Source organism: Microcaecilia unicolor, chromosome 10, assembly GCF_901765095.1.
Source record: "Microcaecilia unicolor chromosome 10, aMicUni1.1, whole genome shotgun sequence".
Taxonomy (NCBI): Eukaryota; Metazoa; Chordata; class Amphibia; order Gymnophiona; family Siphonopidae; genus Microcaecilia; species Microcaecilia unicolor.
The window spans coordinates 132,462,809-132,481,242 of NC_044040.1; the positions used below are offsets into that span (position 1 = coordinate 132,462,809).

The 18,434-nt window shown below is 46.7% G+C and overlaps 1 protein-coding gene across 1 annotated transcript in view; it reads left to right on the top strand.

Moving 5' to 3' along the window:
* The first annotated feature begins 6,421 nt into the window (after nt 1-6,421).
* Nucleotides 6,422-18,434, top strand: part of DTYMK (deoxythymidylate kinase) — a 191,473-nt gene continuing 179,460 nt past the window's right edge. The window contains exon 1 of the mRNA XM_030216631.1: nt 6,422-6,627. Within this exon, the coding sequence (XP_030072491.1) occupies nt 6,498-6,627 (130 nt within the window). The 5' untranslated portion in view covers nt 6,422-6,497. The remainder of the gene's footprint in view (nt 6,628-18,434) is intronic.

The window sequence follows — 18,434 nt, forward strand, 5'->3', positions numbered from 1 at the left end:
GAGAAAGTTTAGTTTATTCATATTTTCTATACCGCCTTTGCTACAGTCTAAAAACCAAGAGTAATTAGAAAAGAACTGCATAATCTGGATAGGAAAGAAGGGCAACACATACTGAGGCAGCCTGGACAGAGAAATCATATTAATTTGCTAATTCTGTTTAACTTTGGTTCAGTCCTGCAAGTGGTAGAATGCCATCTGGGTTTAATTACTCAAATGTCTAGCTTTTGCTAGACTAGAGGTTAGAAAGGTCAGTGAGAAATAAAACTTTCTTTGTCCCTTTTTGAGTGATGGATTGTTCATAATAATAAACCACATCTGGATGCCATTCTAAGCAAGGCATACTGGACAGTCTCGAGGGGATCAGCAAGCAGGCAGTTTTAAAAGATTAGGCTAAATGCTGTTTAGAGATTCTTGATAATTTAGATTTTGTCTTATAAGGAATTCTGATTTCTGCTCATTTTAAAATATGTTTTATTCTGTTTACTTAATAAGTTCTATTTCTCTGTGTAAGATATCTTTTTAATTCAGTCTTTGTCTGAAGTTTAAGAGGTCATCTGGTTTGAATTATCCACAGTCCTAGCTAGTTCTGTGTATGAAGCTAAAAGGTGAAAGAGGTCAGGAAAAGTCAACTCTCTTCCTTGATAGATTATAGTTAAGTGTAGGACTGGTCTCCTGAAAGTAATAACAAACCATGTCTGTGTGCCATTAAGCAAGATTAGCCCCTTAATGAATGCCCCGAGGAGTTTAAGTTATGAAGTTAACCGGGAATCTGATTATGTAAATAATAATAAAATGCAGGAGATAGGTGCCACATTGTCTAGTTTGAGAGGCCCCAGGTCGTAGGTCAGTTTAGGAAATATCTGAAACCTATGTAACTGATATTTTGAGTAAATGTGTAGAGATAATTAGTTCAAGACAGGGTAATCAATCTATTCCTTACCATCTGGTGAGAAAGGGGGGCTAGAGGGGTTTAGAACAATATATAAATGAGAACAGAAGCAGCTTACGTTAGAGACAGGACCCAGAGACGAGAGAGACAAGACAGGAGAAGACAGGAGAAGGACAGGACACAGAGAGGGCTAGCGCTGATGTCCTACTTTGTTTGCTGGCAAATAAAGAAGACTTCTTTCTCATCCTGGTGTGTGGTGTTTGATTCCTGAAGTACCATAGATTCTGCTAACAATAGTGGTAATTCCTGCATCAATACAAGATCAAACTCACCATGTATAGGTTACAATACCTGCATATAACGAATGTAAACTGCTTTGATGGTACCACAGAAAGACAGTATGTCAAATCCATGAACCTTTACCCTTTTAATCAAATATTCCCTGTTAACTATCCCCTTGGGGGGAGGAGGGGAAGGAGGGCTGGCAAGGCACAAATGAGGAAATAGATAATTGTTGAAATGGCAAAAAGAACTTTTATAAAAGCTTGTGGTTGAGAGAGAGAGAGGGAACCAGAAGCAGTTTCTAAGGAACCCTCAGAGAATAAATAAATAGCCCTGCTTATCCCATGTGCACCTGGACCAGGCGATTATGTAACCAGGCCTGGATTTTAGACCCACAAACTCCACTGCAAATCCTACAACTCAGCAAGTTCTATATTAAAAAATGCAACTCAGGAAATCTCTTGAATTTACTGCACTGAGCTTCGTCACCAGATCTGTATCACTCCTCTGAGTGCAGAATCACCTGCACTTTGTCAATGCCGACACACAACTGCATTAGCACAGGAACACAGAAGGCAGTATTCAGTAAATTCATCCAGATATCTTACTTTACCCAGATATTCAGCAGTATCTCTCTGGGTAAAAGTGTCACTGAATATGCTTCGATAAAATTAATTTGAATAATTCTAATTAAGATACTCGGGCTGGCCAGGAACATCTTCAGCTCTGCCCCATTTTGAACTGGAGTCCATTGTGAGTTGAATTTAAAAACCCGTACAAGAGACCTCTGATGAAGTCGGGATTGTCGGTGAAACGGATCCCGTCGGGTACCTTAATCTAAGTACAGGCTTTCAATTTAAAATATGCTGCTTTGGTTCAACAATATTTGAAAGATTTCACAAATTGAAAACATAAGTTTGCAAACTGGAGGTGTTTTTCAGGATCGATGAAAGAGACGTGAACCTAAAACCAACCATAATTGTCAATACAGCAGTCCTAGATTTCTGAGATCCTTTTTGCGCCACTAACAGATTAATATTGGTTTATTTGTTTAAAGCTGGGGCTTTTTTTTATTTTGGTAGCTAAACCATAATCCAAGGAACACTTTCAGCTCTGCCTCATTTTGTCCAGGTAAATTTTGTGAGGGCAATGTTTTGTCCAAAGTTACCCAGTGAAGTATGTTGAATGTCAATCCCATAATGACTGGTAAGGTCTGGAGTAGTGGACTAGTGGTTAGAGAACTGAGCTGACACTGCTGCTTATTGTGATCTTTGGCAAGTCACAACCCTCCATTGCCTCAGGTCCATAGGGACCCATTTGCTAAAGCTTAGCATGCACTAACAGAATTAGCACACGCTAAATGCTGCATGTCCTATTTTATACCTATAACACACACTAATGTCCATTAGCGCATCTAAACATTAGTAAAAAGGCCCCTTAGATTGTGAATCTTCTGGGGACAGGAAACTGCTTTATGTACCTGAACGTAACTCGTTTTGAGCTACTACTAAAAAAGGTGTGAACCAAATCTGAATTAATAAATAATTAGTCCACCCAATCTGCCTGGTTTTCCTGTCTATTCTGCTCTAGGTATAAAAATCTCCCTGCTGTCAGCTCTAAAGGCTTGACCGTCTTCAGGATATCACACATTATCAAAGTTTTATCATATTCCCTGCTAGCTCTCTACTGATTTGGGTAGGTGAATGTACAATTTCCAATATGTAAGTAGAGCCAGTGCAAGTGTACTAGCACCCTAGGTGAACCTTCACCCTTATGTCCCCTGAATTAACATTTAGGCTCCCCCCCCCCCCCCCCCGAGATTCCCACTGTTTCTGGGATAAGCAGTATAAAATGTTTTGTACTTTTTGGGATCTTGCCAGGTATTTGTGCCCTGGATTGGCCACTGTTGGAAATAGAATGCTGGGCTTGATGGACCTTTGGTCTTTCCCAGTATGCAGGGCTGGTCCTAGGGTTTCTGGCGCCCTCCTGCAGCCTATTAGTCAGCGCCCCTACCCATCCAGGGGCGGGATCATTATGGCTCCGCCCCTACAGTAGTCACACCCCTTTTACTAGCCATGGCATAATTGAAAATATTACACCTGTCTTCCCTTCCCTCCTCTCCATCCATCCATCCATCTATGTCCAACAATTCTCTCCCTGCCCTCCCCTCCATCCACCCATGTCCAGCAACTCCCCTGCCCTCCATCCATCTATCCATCTATATCCAGCAATTCTCCTCTCCCCGGCTTCCCCCCTCCATCCATCCATACCCAGCAATTCTCCTCTCCCCGGCTTCCTCCCTCCATCCATCCATATCCAGCAATTCTCCTCTCTCTCCCCTGCCCTCCCCTCCATGTCCAGCAATTTCTCCTCTCTCCCTGGGCCCTGCCCTCCCATCCATGTCCATCCTTGTCCATCGATGCTCCTCTCTCCCCTTCCCTCCATCCATCCATCCATATCCAGCAATTCTCCTCCCTCCCCTCCCCTCCCCTCCATGTCCAGCAATTTCTCCTCTCACCCTGGGTCCTACCCTCCCATCCATGTCCATCAATCAATGCTCCTCTCTCCCCTACCCTCCCGCTCCCATGTCCACCTGCCCGCCCTCTTCTCTGGTTTAAATCTTGTGTTTAAATTTACCTCCGTCGTCGCAGCAGCTGCGCAGCGTCAGTGAAAGCGCTGCTGCCGTCTCCCAGCCTTCCCTTCACTCGTTTGTTCCCTCAGAGTCCCGCCTTCTTCTGATGTAATTTCCTTGCAAGGGCGGGACACTGAGAGGGAACGAACGAGCGAAGGGAAAGCTAGAGACGTCGGGCAGCAGCGCTTTCACTGATGCTGCGCAGCTGCTGCAACGTCGGAGGTAAATTTAAATACAAGATTTCAATAGAAATCAAACAAAATAAAACATGGAAAAGAAAATAAGATGATACCTTTTTTATTGGACATAACTTAATACATTTCTTGATTAGCTTTCGAAGGTTGCCCTTCGTCAGATCGGAAATAAGCAAATGTGGTAGCAAATAGTATATATAAGAGAAACATCAAAGCATTACTTTGACAGTCTGACAGAGTGGGAGGGTGGGGGTATGCATGGGGACATCAAAGCATTTCATTGATATTCTAACAGAATGGGTGTTGGTAGGTGAGAGGAGGGTAATAAACAGAGAAATACAGCTTTATGGTTTACTAGTAAAAAAGGCCCATTTCGTACAGAAATGAAACGGGCGCTAGCAAAGTTTTCCTCGGAGTGTGTATGTTTGAGAGAGTGAGAGTGTGAGAGAGAGTGAATGTGCGCGCATGTGTGTGTGTGTGTGTGTGTGACAGAGGGAGAGTGAGACTGGATGCGAGTGTGTGTGTGAGAATGAGAGTATGTGCCAGGGTCTCCCCCCCCCCCCCCGGTCTGTCTCCCAGTTGCAGTTGCAGGGGGGATTCCCCCCTCCCTCCCAGTTCCAGGGGGGTTCCCCCCGTCCCTTTTTCCCAGTTGCAGGGTCACCCCTCCCAGTTGCAGGGTCTGTCTGTGCCCCCTCTCCTTTTGTCCTCAATTTAAAAACGACAATGTGAAGCAGCAGCTCCTAGGTTTGCTTGTTTGTGAGTGTATAGCAATGACGGCTGCGTGGGGGAGTTGAAACAGAGATTAACCAATGGGCTTCCTTGCTTACCGTACACTTGCTTGGGTCACTTCCACTCCTGTGTATTAAACGTCCTGAAGCATGTCATAGGTTTGCTTCTTTTGTTTTCAGTGAATGGGATGACGGCTGCGCTGGAGTCGTAGCCAGTGCTGTTTCCTCCCCCTCCCCCCCCCCCGCTTCAGAGTCGCCAGTGGTCCTCGACCCCGAGCCCTCACCCGCCTCCTCCACATTGGACACTCACCGCAGCCATTTGCTCGCCGTGTTGCCGCCCTCCCTCTTCGTCCTGTGCGAGAGTGTGAACCTGGACTTGGAGAGGAGAGGGAGGGCGGCGGAACGGCGAGCGTGCAGCTGCGAGTGTCCATCGTGGAAGAGGGTGGGTGAGTGGGACGGGGTCCATCCGGTTTGTTGGGGGTTTTTTGGCGTGCCCGCTACTCCTTGGCGCTGAGTGCAGTTATTTCTTCCTTCCCTTATTCCGTCTCCATGGCTGGTAGCTTTTTGTGAGGTCGAAGCGCTGCCGGGCCGCCTCCTCTTCCACATTCCGCCCTCTCTCCCGCCTCCTCTTCGTCGTTCCGCCCTCTCTCCTGCTTTCGGCTACTGATTGGCTCCTTGAATGTGCTCCGCCCTCAACGTCATTACGTTTGACGCGAGGGCGGGGCCCACATCTGCTGCTACAGAGCTTCAAACAAACGAACTGGCTTCATTGACGTCAGTGGTCAATGGAACGTTGAGAGTGCTTTTTATGTCCAGATGGGGCGTGGCCTAGGGCGCAGATGGGCGTGGCTGAGTGCGGGAGTCCGAATAGCCTAGGTCAGGAGCCACAGTTGGAGAGAGGTGAGCTTCAGAACGTCTGAGGGGGATTCAGAATGTCTGAGGGGGATTTTATTTATATAGATAATGAGTTAGAAAACCCAGATCCTTATTAAGTCCTGTTTGTTGTGTGTCAAAATATTCAATCATTCTTATTTCAAAGGTCTTACGTTCCTGTATTGTTTTAAAATTACCTTTCAGTATTCTTACTGTGAAATCACTGGTGCAGTGTTCTGGTCTCATGAAATGTTGGCCCACAGAGGTGGGGGCTTGACTGGCACCGGCTATTTTCATGTGATGTCTGTGCAGATTGTTTTATTTTGTTTGATTTCTATTGATAACTTTTAAGAGTGGACTAACACGGCTACCACACCTCTCTACTTAATACAAGATTTAAATGCCCCAGGGCGGTGCGGGTAGTGGAGCAGGAAACTGAAGGCAGGGCTGCTGTCGGGGTCTGGGAGCTGAGGTAAGCGGCGAGGGTAAACATGGCATGGTGGCGCCCTCCAGAGGTCGGTGCCCTCCTGCCATGCTTACCTCGCTTACTGGGTTGGACCGGCCCTGCCAGTATGGCAATACTTATGTACCTATATGGGTACAAAATCTATATTTAGAGGTTGGGATATCTAAATTGAGTTATATACCCTTTATTCAGCATTGTTCTACACTTGCAATTTGTTCTGTTTATATGTCTTCAGTAGATGGCGCTAAGTGACTATCAAAGCCTCTACTAATGAGTATCCGATTCTATGGTTCCGAAGTAGACGCTTTTTGTTCTCAGTGCGCCACCGTTCTCTACTTTACGGTTACGTGGCTACGTACCCAGCCCGGTCACTGACTGTCATCTTCTGGAAGAGAGCGCGGCAGCTTTAAAGACGACAGCGAGTGTCTGCTAAATGGCATACAAAAGGGGCGCTCTTATTGTGCTAGAAGGAGTGGATCGTGCTGGAAAAACCACCCAGTGTAAGAAGTTAGTGGATGCACTAAGTCAGTGCGGTCATTTCGCTGAGTTGCTGAGGTTCCCGGGTAAGCGGTGTAATGTTGTATTCTGAGTTCCCGCAGAAGACGTAGGAACGGCGTGCTTTATTAATGGATGTTGCCATATTAAAGGAATTGTTTGCAGGAGTTACTGCTTTGCTAGCTGCTTAAGTAGAGGAATGGGGTAGACCAGTGTATCGTGGATCTACGAATATTTTATCCAACACGGCATCAGTAGCTAGAGAGCTTGGAGGCCAAAACAAAAAGGAGTTCCGTTGCCCTTTCGCAGCTATGCCTAACGTTCCACATATGAAAATCTAGTGGCAGTTTTGAACAAAAGCTCTCTATATTTAAAATGGATATAGAACTGTAGCGTGATAAAAATTCAACACAGTAAATATTGAAAGTCGATTTGGTGCACTCTGGCCAGTAACTAATAAAAATGACAACAGAGATACTTCCTTGACACGCAAATGATTAAACAGAGGGGCTTAGGAGCCAGCTCTGTGGGTGCCATGGGCAGGGCCTAGGGTCTCTGGTGCCCCCCTGCAGACTATCAGTTGGAGCCTCCCCCCCCCCCCCCCCCCCCCCCCCGGTCTAGCATAAAATACCATAAATAAGTAAATAAATATAAACTTTTAACATTTGAGCACCTGATTATCAAAGTGGACATAGTAACATAATAGATGACGGCAGAAAAAGACCTGCACAGTCCATCCAATCTGCCCAACAAGATAAACTCATATGTGCTACTTTTTGTGTATACCTTGATTTGTACCTGTCCTTTTCAGGGCACAGACCGTATAAGTCTGCCCAGCACTATCCCTGCCTCCCAACCACCAGCCCCGCCTCCCACCACCGGTTCTGGCACAGACCGTATAAGTCTGCCCAGCACCATCCCCACCTCCCACCACTGGCTCTGCCACCCAATCTCGGCTAAGCTCCTTAGGATTCCTTCTGAACAGGATTCCTTTATGTTTATCCCACGCATGTTTGAATTCTGTTACCGTTTTCATTTCCACCACCTCCTGTGGGAGGGCTTTCCAAGCATCCACTACTCTCTCTGTGAAAAAATACTTCGACATTTTTCTTGAGTCTGCCCCCTTTCAATCTCATTTCATGTCTTCTCGTTCTACCGCCTTCGCATCTCCGGAAAAGGTTCATTTGCGGATTAATACCTTTCAAATATTTGAACGTCTGTATCATATCACCCCTGTTTCTCCTTTCCTCCAGAGTATACATGTTCAGGTCAGCAAGTCTCTCCTCATACGTCTTGTAACGCAAATCCCATACCATTCTCGTAGCTTTTCTTTGCACCGCATTCTTAGCAAGATACGGCCTCAAAAACTGAACACAATACTCCAGGTGGGGCCTCACCAACGATTTATACAGGGGCATCAACACCCCCTTTCTTCTGCTGGTCACACCTCTCTCTATACAGCCTAACAACCTTCTAGCTACGGCCACCGTCTTGTCACACTGTTTCGTCGCCTTCAAATCCTCAGATACTATCACCCCAAGATCCCTCTCCCCGTCCGTACTTATCAGACTCTCCCCGCCTAACACATAAGTCTCCCGTGGATTTCTATTCCCTAAGTGCATCACTTTGCATTTCTTCACATTGAATTTTAATTGCCAAACCTTAGACCATTCTTCTAGCTTCCATAGGTCCTTTTTCACGTTTTCCAGTCCCTCCGGGGTGTCCACTCTGTTACAGATCCGCAAATAGGCAAACTTTACCTTCTAACCCTTCGGCAATGTCACTCACAAATATATTGAACAGAATTGGCCCCAGCACCGACCCTTGAGGCACTCCACTAATCACCTTTCCCGCCTCTGAGCGAATTCCATTCACCACCACCCTCTGGCGTCTGTCCGTCAACCAGTTCCTAATCCAGGTCACCACTTCGGGTCCTATCTTCAGCCCATCCAGTTTATTTAAGAGCCTCCTGTGGGGAACCGTGTCTAAAGCTTTGCTGAAATCTAAGTAGATTACGTCCATAGCTCGTCCCTGATTCAATTCTCATGTCACCCAATCAAAGAATTCAATGAGATTCGTTTGGCACGATTTCCCTTTGGTAAAACCATGTTGTCTCGGATCTTGCAACTTATTGGCTTCCAGGAAATTCACTATCCTTTCCTTCAGCATCGCTTCCATTACTTTTCCAATAACCGAAGTGAGGCTTACCGGCCTGTAGTTTCCAGCTTCTTCCCTATCACCACTTTTGTGAAGAGGGACCACCTCCGCCGTTCTCCAATCCCTCGGAACCTCTCCCGTCTGCAAGGATATATTAAACAAATCTTTAAGAGGACCCTCCAGGACCTCTCTGAGCTCCCTCAATATCCTAGGGTGGATCCCATCCGGTCCCGTGGCTTTGTCCACCTTTAGCTTTTCAAGTTGTTCATACACACTCTCTTCCGTGAACGGTGCTCTATCCACTTCAATCTCATTAGTACTTTTTCCAGTCCCTCGTGGTCCTTCTCCACACTATCTACTATAATAAAACGCACCCTCAATGTTCTGAGGACACTGACGTCACTGCAGGCACTCAAACACCAGTTCGTAAGTTCATGGTGGTGAAGCCACAACACTCACCATGTCTCTATGCCCTGCCCTCGCGTCACACGTGATGACGTCGAGGGCGGAACAAGTAGACAACCATGCAAATGAACGAACCCTACTCCTCCCCTTCCAAAGAATTGCAGCCGCCGAGGACGTGGAACAAGTACTGAACAACGCCAATGAACGAACGGAGAGGAGTACGCCTCCCCTTCAAATGAATCCCTCCAGACAGCCTGACAAAAACCAGCCACCGCCGACGTACCCATCAGCCCGACCCTTTAGCCCCATCGCCCCGCCCCGTTCACGCTAACGCACCTCCCCCGCTCGCCCCCTCTTCCCCCCTGTCACCTCCCCTCCCCCCTGTCACCTCCCCTCCCCTTACGCTACTATCCCTGGTGGTCTAGAGGTACCTCTTCGCTCGGGCCAGGAACGCAAGAACCCCCTGTTTCCTGGTCGTACCGCTGCTGCTAGCTGCCCTGTTGCATTCTGTGTGAGTCCGGCTCTCGCTGTTTCAAAATGGCCACCGAGAGTTGAAGCAGCATTGCGAGACTTCAACTCTCGCCGGCCATTTTGAAACGCCGAGAGCCGGACTCGCACAGGATGCAGCAGGGCAGCTAGCAGCAGCGCTACGGCCACGAAACAGGGCAGGGGCTCTTTCGTTCCAGCACCCAGCGAACAGGTACCTCGACACCACCACCGATAGTTGCGTAAGGGGAGGGGAAGGGAGTCCTGTGCCCGCTAGCGCCCGTTTCATTTGAGGCAGAAACAGGCCTTTTTTACTAGTAATGAAAATAAAACAATTTTTTCTACCTTTGTTGTCTGGTGACTTTGTTCTTCTGATCATGCTGGCCCCAGTACCTGATTCTGCTGCTATCTGTCCTCTTAACTCCATTTCCAGGTCTTCCTTTCCATTTGTTTCTTTACTTTCCTCCTCCTTCATTTCTTGCCTTACATCCGTAAGTAAAAGCTGGGCCCTCTGCAGACTTGACTGTCTAGTGGATCCAGCTTCTGCCTATTTTCTCCATCCATGTGCAGGTTTTTTTTTTTTTAATATTTCTCTTTATTAAATTTTTAACAATCATAATAAACTCTTATGAGTGTTTACACAAATAGGTAATACAGTAAAAAAATGGAAAAAAAATCAAATCTAAGGATTCCTTTCTATCGTTCACAATACAATTTAAGAAAACGATCCAAGAAAAAGAAATTAAACAGAGGCAAAACTAATTAAAGAGAACATCTTGTCCTAAGTGGTCACTCTAAGCTGTCATACAGTATTACATATGTGACTAAGTTACCACATTAACCTTCTCTCTACTTATCAAGAAATCCTCCAACTGATTGGGTTCGAAAAACTGATAGGATTTAGACTGGTGCAATACTCTGCATACACAGGGAAATCTTAACAGGAAATTAGCACCTATTGCAAGCACCCTAGGGCGCAAGGTTAAAAATACCTTGCGTCTCTTTTGTGTATCCCTAGATAAATCCGGGTACACTTGTATCTTTGAACCCAAAAATAAAGAATCTAGATGTCTAAGAGAGAGTCTGAGCACTGCATCTCTATCTAATTCCAGTGCAAAGGTAGTTAACAAAGTTGTTCTTTGAGTTATCACCTCAAGTGACGATTCAAGAAAAGTAGTGAGATTCATTGCCTCCTCCTTCTGGGCTTGCAAATTTTCCTTTACATCTTTAGTGTTAGTTTGCAAATAAAAAGCCCGAGTTATTGGAGGCAATGAATTCTCAGACATACCTAATATCTCAGTCTTTTAGAGTGATTTTCTAAGTACTCCAATCACCTTTGAAGTAAAGTTCTTATCTTTTAGAAAAGCTTGACCCATAAGCTCAACCTTCTCAGTTCTTTTAGTCAGAGCTTTAACTTCAGTGGTGTGGAGATCATTAGTTTGCAATTGTGCCAACGCAGTCTCAGCTAAAGTCTTAATTGTCTCAGTATTTTTTTTAACCAAAGTTTGTAGTGTGGAGTGCATGTTGGAAGTTAAGTCCCACAGTGACTCTAAGGTCACTACGTCTGGTTTTTCCGTTTGTCCCGTTAAAAAATCCGGGAGGGGAGCTTTAACAACCTGGTCCAGAGTACTCGCTGTTTTTGATCTTACTACAGGACTAGAATTAGACTGGTTCGCCCAGGTTGCTAGCGTCCAGTTTTCCTTCTGTCTCCAGCAAGTTCCCTCTCCGTTCACTCAGTTCTCCTGGGAGTAGCGTGGCAGGACTTGATGGAGTACTTCCTCGTCCGGGTTGCAGGGGAGCCGCACGTTCGACGGGGCTCAGGGAAGCCCCGTCTATACTGTTGGCTAGCGTCAACACGCTAGCTCCGGCAGCGGGAGTTGACACCATCTCGGGACCCGGCGCGATTCCATACCGTTCCAGCGTTGCTTGCTGAAGTTGGGGGGTTCCGCCAGGGGTAGAGGGAGCCTCCCTGACTGCCTCTCCGTTTGCCCATTGCAATCGACCGGCAAAGCGCCTTCCTCAGCGTCTAACGGAGGTAGGTTGGAGCGCGTCTGGTGACTGAACGCACAACGTCGCCATCTTGGATCTCTCCCCCATGTGCAGGTTTTTTTTAACACCCCCCTCCAAAATCTAGTACTAGGCATGCTGAGAATACAAAACACTCAGGACCTATAGAGCAATTCTACCATACCATAAACAGTAATTTCTATGAGTCACACAAGGAAAAGGAAAGCATCTTAAACACTACAGTGAACACTAGAACATCAATTCACCTACTGTAAAACGAAACCAGGCAGAATAATACAGATCGTCGATCCTGCACAGTCAATGCCAACTGAAAGCCATGTCTTTTTCACAAACACAGATACACCCTAATCCACTATAGAATAAGTAATAATAAACTTTCTATTTAGACAAAAATTAAATTGAACCCCCAAGATGCCAGACTCTGCATACAATGCAACACCACAGAAACAGAAAATGTCCCCTAGTACTGTGCAAAATATAAAGACAGCAGATGTCAATTTGAAAAAACTAACAAGTACCAATCACCACTTTACAAATTAACAAATAGAAATAAAACAAATATAGAAAATAAAATAATACCATTTTATTGGACTAATACATTTAGCTTTCAGAGGCCAAAACATCCTTCCTCAGGTCAATACAGTATAGTGCTGTTACAGTATCCTATCCTGACCTGAGGAAGGGGGTTTTGTTCTCCGAAAGTTAACCAAAATGTATTACAATTAGTCCAATAAAAATATTACCTTGTTTACATGTTCTATTATAAACATTTATTAATACAGCTACAATACTACTTTATCCTAAAGCAAAAAAATAAAAAATATATATTTTATTTACAGTTTGTTGTCTCTGGTTTCTGCTTTCCTCATCTTCTTTTCACTTCCTTCCATCCAGCATCTTTGTTCTCTCTCTGCCATCCAGTGTCTGCCCTCTCTGCTGTCCCCTCCATCTAATGTCTGCCTTCTCTCCCTGCCCCTTCCATCCACCATCTGCCCTCTGTCTCTCCCCCTTCCATTCACTGCCTTTTCTATCCCTTCCATCCACTGTCTGCCCTTTCTCTCTGCCCCTTCAATCCACCATTTGCCCTCCCTCTCCCATCCATCCAGGATCTTAACCTTTTCTCTGCCCCTTTTTTTCAGCCCCCCAGTTCCAGCCCCACTATCCCACCAGTCCCCAATTTCAGCCCCAGCCCTTTTCTCCCACCAGTCCCGATCTTCAGTCCCCAGCCACTTCTCCCTGTCCCCTTTTCAGCCCCCAGTCCCCACAGTTTCAGCCCCTGCCCCTTTTCAGCCCCCAGTTCCAGCCCCCTTCATCCACATGCCTTACATTAGGGCCCCCCTTTTCAGCCCAACCTATTCTCCCACCTGACCCAGGCATGCCCCATTTTCCCTCATGACCACTTCTCAGATCCCAGTTCCAGCCCCCTTCTCCCATTTGAGAGCCCCTCCCCACCCCAGTCCCCTGCTCCCATCTGAAAATCCCCCCCCTTCTCCCATCTGAGAACCCCCTGCCCTACCTTTAAAAAAAAGATTTTGTGAAGCCGAGTTGCAGGCAGCGCCTCGTGTCTGCCCTGCTTGTAAAACAAGTAAATCTCTTCTCCTCCTCATCGTCGGGCCTCACTGTGTCCCGCCCTCGCAGAAATAGGAAGTTACCTCAGATGAGGGCAAGACACAGTGAGGCCCGACGATGAGGAGGAGAAGAGATTTACTTGTTTTACAAGCAGGGCAGACATGAGGCGCTGCCTGCAACTCGGCTTCACAAAATCTTTTTTAAAGGTAGGTGGGAGGCAGAGCAGCGGTATGGCGGGGCAGCACCGTAGTGGCGCCCTTGAAGGCAGGCACCCCCCTGCGGTGCTTACCCCGCTTACCGTGTTGGCACGGCCCTGGCCATGGGGGCTTCAGCACCCCCCAATATTGAACAAACTCCTTGACTGTGTCCAGGGAGAGGTAATTTCTGTTGGGTTTAGCACCCCCGATAATTTTGAAACATTGGCAACGTGAAGGTCTATAGTTTGATTATGTTCTAATTTAAAAATTAGGTATAGGCTTTATACAACCAATTTTTTCTGTGTGCAAAGTGCTACTGCAACTCTTGGCAGAATGTTACCTGATGGATGATTCTCTGGAAACTGAAACCAAAACGCTAAAAAAAAAAAATCTGAATATTTATTTATTTATTTATTTAGTTATTGTGAGCACTTGATAAGCTGCACAAAGGGGGTCTTTTACTAAGCCACTGTAGTGTTTTTATCTCACTGTAGAAATCAGCTGGCGGAAAATGCCAGGACACCCATTATATTACTATGGGTGTCTCGGCATTTACTACTAGCTGACTTCTGCCGAGCTAAAAACGGTACCGCGGCTTAGTAAAAGACCCCCTACCTCCAAGGCCAGCACATAAGCATCTAGGTTTGTTTTTTTTTTTTTACAATAAATGGTTAAAAGAAAAAGAGAGCCAGCTGATTACTACCGTGAACTAAAAACGCTACCACGGCTTAGTAAAAGACCAGGCCAGCACATAGGCATTTAGGTGGTTTATAATAAACGGTTAAAAGAAAAACAGAGCCTACACAGAGGCCACTACATTAATTACAATAAAAGCAAAGGCAGATTTCATTAAAAGAATATCATAAGAACATAAGTGTTGTCATACTGGGACAGACCGAAGATCCATCAAGCCTAGCTTCCTGTTTCCTACAGCAGCCAATCCAGGTTACAAGTACCTGGCAAGATCCCAAAACAGTTCAGTATATTTTATGCTGCTTAACCTAGAAATAAGCAGTGGATTTTCTCCAAGTCCATCTTAATAATGGTTTAGGGACTTTTCTTTTAGGAAGTTAGCCATGCCTTTTTAAAACTCTGCTAAGCTAACTGCTTTTATTACATTCTCTGGCAACGAATTCCAGAGCTTAATTATATGTTGAGCGAAGAAATATTTTCTCCGATTTGTTTTAAATGTACTACTTTGTAGCTTCATTGTGTGCCCCCTAGTCCTAGTATTTTTGGAAAGAGTACACAAGTGATTTACGTCTACCCGTTCTGTTCCACTCATTTTATATATCTCTCTCATATCTCCCCTCAGCCGTATTTTCTCCAAGCTGAGAGACCCTAGCCACTTTAGCCTTTCCTCATAGGGAAGTTGCCCCATCACCTTAATCATTTTCTTCACCCTTCTCTGTACCTTTTCTAATTCCACTATATCTTTTTTGAGATGCGGTGACCAGAATTACAGTATTCGAGGTGTGGTAGCACCATGGAGCGATACAAAGGCTTTATAATGTCCTCATTTTTGCTTTACATTCCTAATAATACGTAACATTCTATTTGCTTTCTTATCCACCGCTGTAGAAAGAAAGGAGAACAGGTAGAGGGAGAAAGATTAGATGGAAGGCGGGAAACAGGTAGAGAAGTTGTCCTTTTATTAAAATAGGATAGGATGTTTAAAGAATGTAGGATATTATTTTATTTTAATATAGTGCTGACTGAAGAGCCTGTAGACATGTGAAACTATCTTTTTAATGGTTAAAAATTTTGAATAATTTTTGGCAAAATTCAAAACAAATTAACATCCAAAGTCTCACAGCCAAAGTATAGCTTCCTTGTCATCAAGCAGATGAATCCATTACGAGTGGGTTGTGTCCATCAACCAGCAGGGGGAGATAGAGAGCACTGAAAAACCATAGTGCCTCATGGCCAGCTAGCTCCATCTGCCTCTTCAGTATTCTCTATCTCCCCAGCAGGGTGGATGCAGCTTGCTCAAGCTCCTTCAGAAATCTGCCTGGGGTGGCTCCTGTGCTGTTGCCAGTTGTAGCAGGGGTGTTGTGGCTGATGGTGCCCACTTTAAAGGCACATAGGTACACCCTTTCCCTGCCTTACCCGGCCCCCGATGTGGATGTAGACACACAGGCAAGCCCTGTCCCTTTCTTTGCCCACGCTGTGGATGCAGGCACATAGGTTCGCCCTTTCACTGCCTTTCCCACGCTACTGATCCTCCGGAGTGGAAAAAGTTGCCTCTTGCGCTGTTGCCTCTAACTTTCTTCACAGCGTCAAAAAAAAAAAAAAGTTGCTTCGCGCTGTAGCGCTGTGATCCAAGAAAAGAGGCTTTCCGTCAGTTTCTGCAGCGGATCGGAGCTCTGTCGACTCGATCTGGAGAGGTAAGAGCATTTTGAAGCTCCTCCAGGGTGGGCCTGCGTTCGGGGCGATTTTGGCACGAATCCGCCATTTTGAATTTCCCGCCCTTTTCGGCGATGGCTGCGGAGGTTGTAAGGCGCTGTTCCCGTTGTGGCAAGCGCAGATCAGCAGCAGGGCTCTGTAAATTGTGCTCTTCTGACGTCAGAGCTGGCCCGAGCATGGCGAGCGAGGTTTTTTCCCGCTCTGTGGAGCTGGCAGCAGGCGCCATTTTGGAACAGCATGGCGCGACCCCCGCTGAGGCGGAGGGGTATGAGCCTGGAGGGGAGCCTCGAATGGAGGCTAATATGAGAGCCATTTCCCCCGGACTGGATCCGGGAGACCAGGGTGAACCATTCTCCCCTGAATTTGTTTTACTGCTGCATAAAGCATTTATGTTAAAAAGAGCTCTCCTGCAGGGGTCTCAATCGGCCCGGTTGCCTGTGTCCCCTCCAGTAGAGCCCAGCCTTGAATTACAGTCAGGTGCGTTTTTCCCTGACAGATGGCCGCAGGACAAGCGCAGAAGGGTGGATTCCCCTTCAGAGAGTGGCGCACACCCCCCCCTCCCCCCGTGGTCGGGATGTGAGGAGTCTGAGGGGTCTGGCAGGCCCTCATGGTCTGGAGAGCCAGTGGAAGATGCAGGATTGCCACTGGATCCGGATGATACTTCCGCAGTGAGGATTTTCCACCGCGATGAGCTGCCAGTGCTGATTTCTAATGCACTGCAGGTCCTCTCTATCGAAGATCCTGCGAGTGCTGAGCTCTCCTCTGCTAATCCAAGGATGACAAGTACTAAGAAGCCTGCTCGAGCCTTTCCTTTGCATGACTTCATCCAAGAGCTTATTTCAGCTCGATTGGCTGACCCCGAGGGGCCTTTGAAAGTTGCCAGGGCTATGGGTCAATTATACCCTCTAAGTGAGGAGAATTTGGTGCGCCTAGTTGTGCCTAAAGTGGATGCCCTAGTCACAGCTGTGACAAAGAGAACTACTACTACTACTACTATTTGACATTTCTAAAGCGCTACTAGGGTTACGCAGCGCTGTACAATATAACATAGAAGGACAGTCCCTGCTCGAAGAGCTTACAATCTAATGGACAAATGTACAGACAATCAAGTAGTGGCAGTCAAATTGGGGCAGTCTAAGGTTAGGTGCCGAAGGCAACATTGAAGAGGTGGGCTTTGAGCAAGGATTTGAAGATGGGTAGGGAGGGGGCTTGGCGTAGGGCCACAGGAAGTTGATTCCAAGCATAGGGTAAAGGCGAGGCAGAATGGGCGGAGCCTGGAGTTGGCGGTGGTGGAGAAGGGTACTGAGAGGAGGGATTTGTCCTGTGAGCGGAGGTTTTGGGCGGGAACGTAAGGGGAGATGAGGGTGGAGAGGTAATGAGGGGCTGCAGACTGAGTGCATTTGTAGGTGAGAAGGAGAAGCTTGAACTGAATGCGGTATCTGATTGGAAGCCAGTGAAGCGACCTGAGGAGGGGGGTAATATGAGTGTATCGGTTCAGGCGGAATATAAGACGAGCAGCAGAGTTCTGAATGGATTGAAGTGGGGATAGATGGCTAAGTGGGAGGCCAGTGAGGAGAAGATTGCAGTAGTCAAGGTGAGAGGTAATGAGGGCGTGGATGAGAGTTTGGGTGGTGTGTTCAGAGAGGAAAGGGCGAATTTTGCTGATGCTGAAGAGGAAGTAGCGACAGGTCTTGGCTGTCTGCTGGATATGCGCAGAGAATGAGAGGGAGGAGTCGAAGATGACTCCAAGGTTGCAGGCAGATGAGACGGGGAGGATGAAGGTGTTATCAACTGAGATCGAGAGAGGAGGAAGAGGAGAGGTGGGCTTTGGTGGAAAGACTATAAGCTCGGTCTTGGACATGTTCAGTTTCAGGTAGCGGTTGGACATCCATGCAGCAATGTCGGACAAGCAGGCCGATACCTTGGTCTGGGTCTCCACGGTGATGTCTGGTGTGGAGAGATACAACTGGGTGTCATCAGCATAAAGATGATAGTGGAAACCATGAGATGAGATCAGTGAGCCCAGGGAAGAGGTGTAGATTGAAAAAAGAAGGGGTCCAAGGACAGATCCCTGGGGAACTCCTACAGAGAGCGGGATGGGGGTGGAGGAAGAACCGTGAGAGTGTACTCTGAAGGTACGATGGGAGAGATAGGAGGAGAACCAGGAAAGGACAGAGCCCTGGAACCCAAATGAGGACAGTGTGGCAAGAAGTAAATCGTGATTGACAGTGTCAAACGCAGCAGATAGATCAAGGAGGATAAGGATGGAGTAGTGGCCTCTGGACTTGGCAAGGAACAGGTCATTACAGACTTTAGAGAGTGCTGTTTCTGTCGAGTGTAGAGGGCGAAAACCGGATTGAAGTGGATCGAGGATGGCCTGAGAGGAGAGGAAATCGAGGCAGCGGCTGTGAACGGCGCGCTCAAGTAGTTTCGAGACGAAGGGTAGGAGGGAGATGGGGCGGTAGTTGGAGGGACAGGTAGGGTCAAGTGATGTTTTTTTGAGGAGAGGTGTGACTACGGCGTGCTTGAAGGTGTCAGGTACAGTTGCAGTGGATAGAGGTAAGTTGAGGATATGACAGATGGAGGGGGTGACAGTATGAGAGATGGTGTTAAGTAAGTTGGTGGGG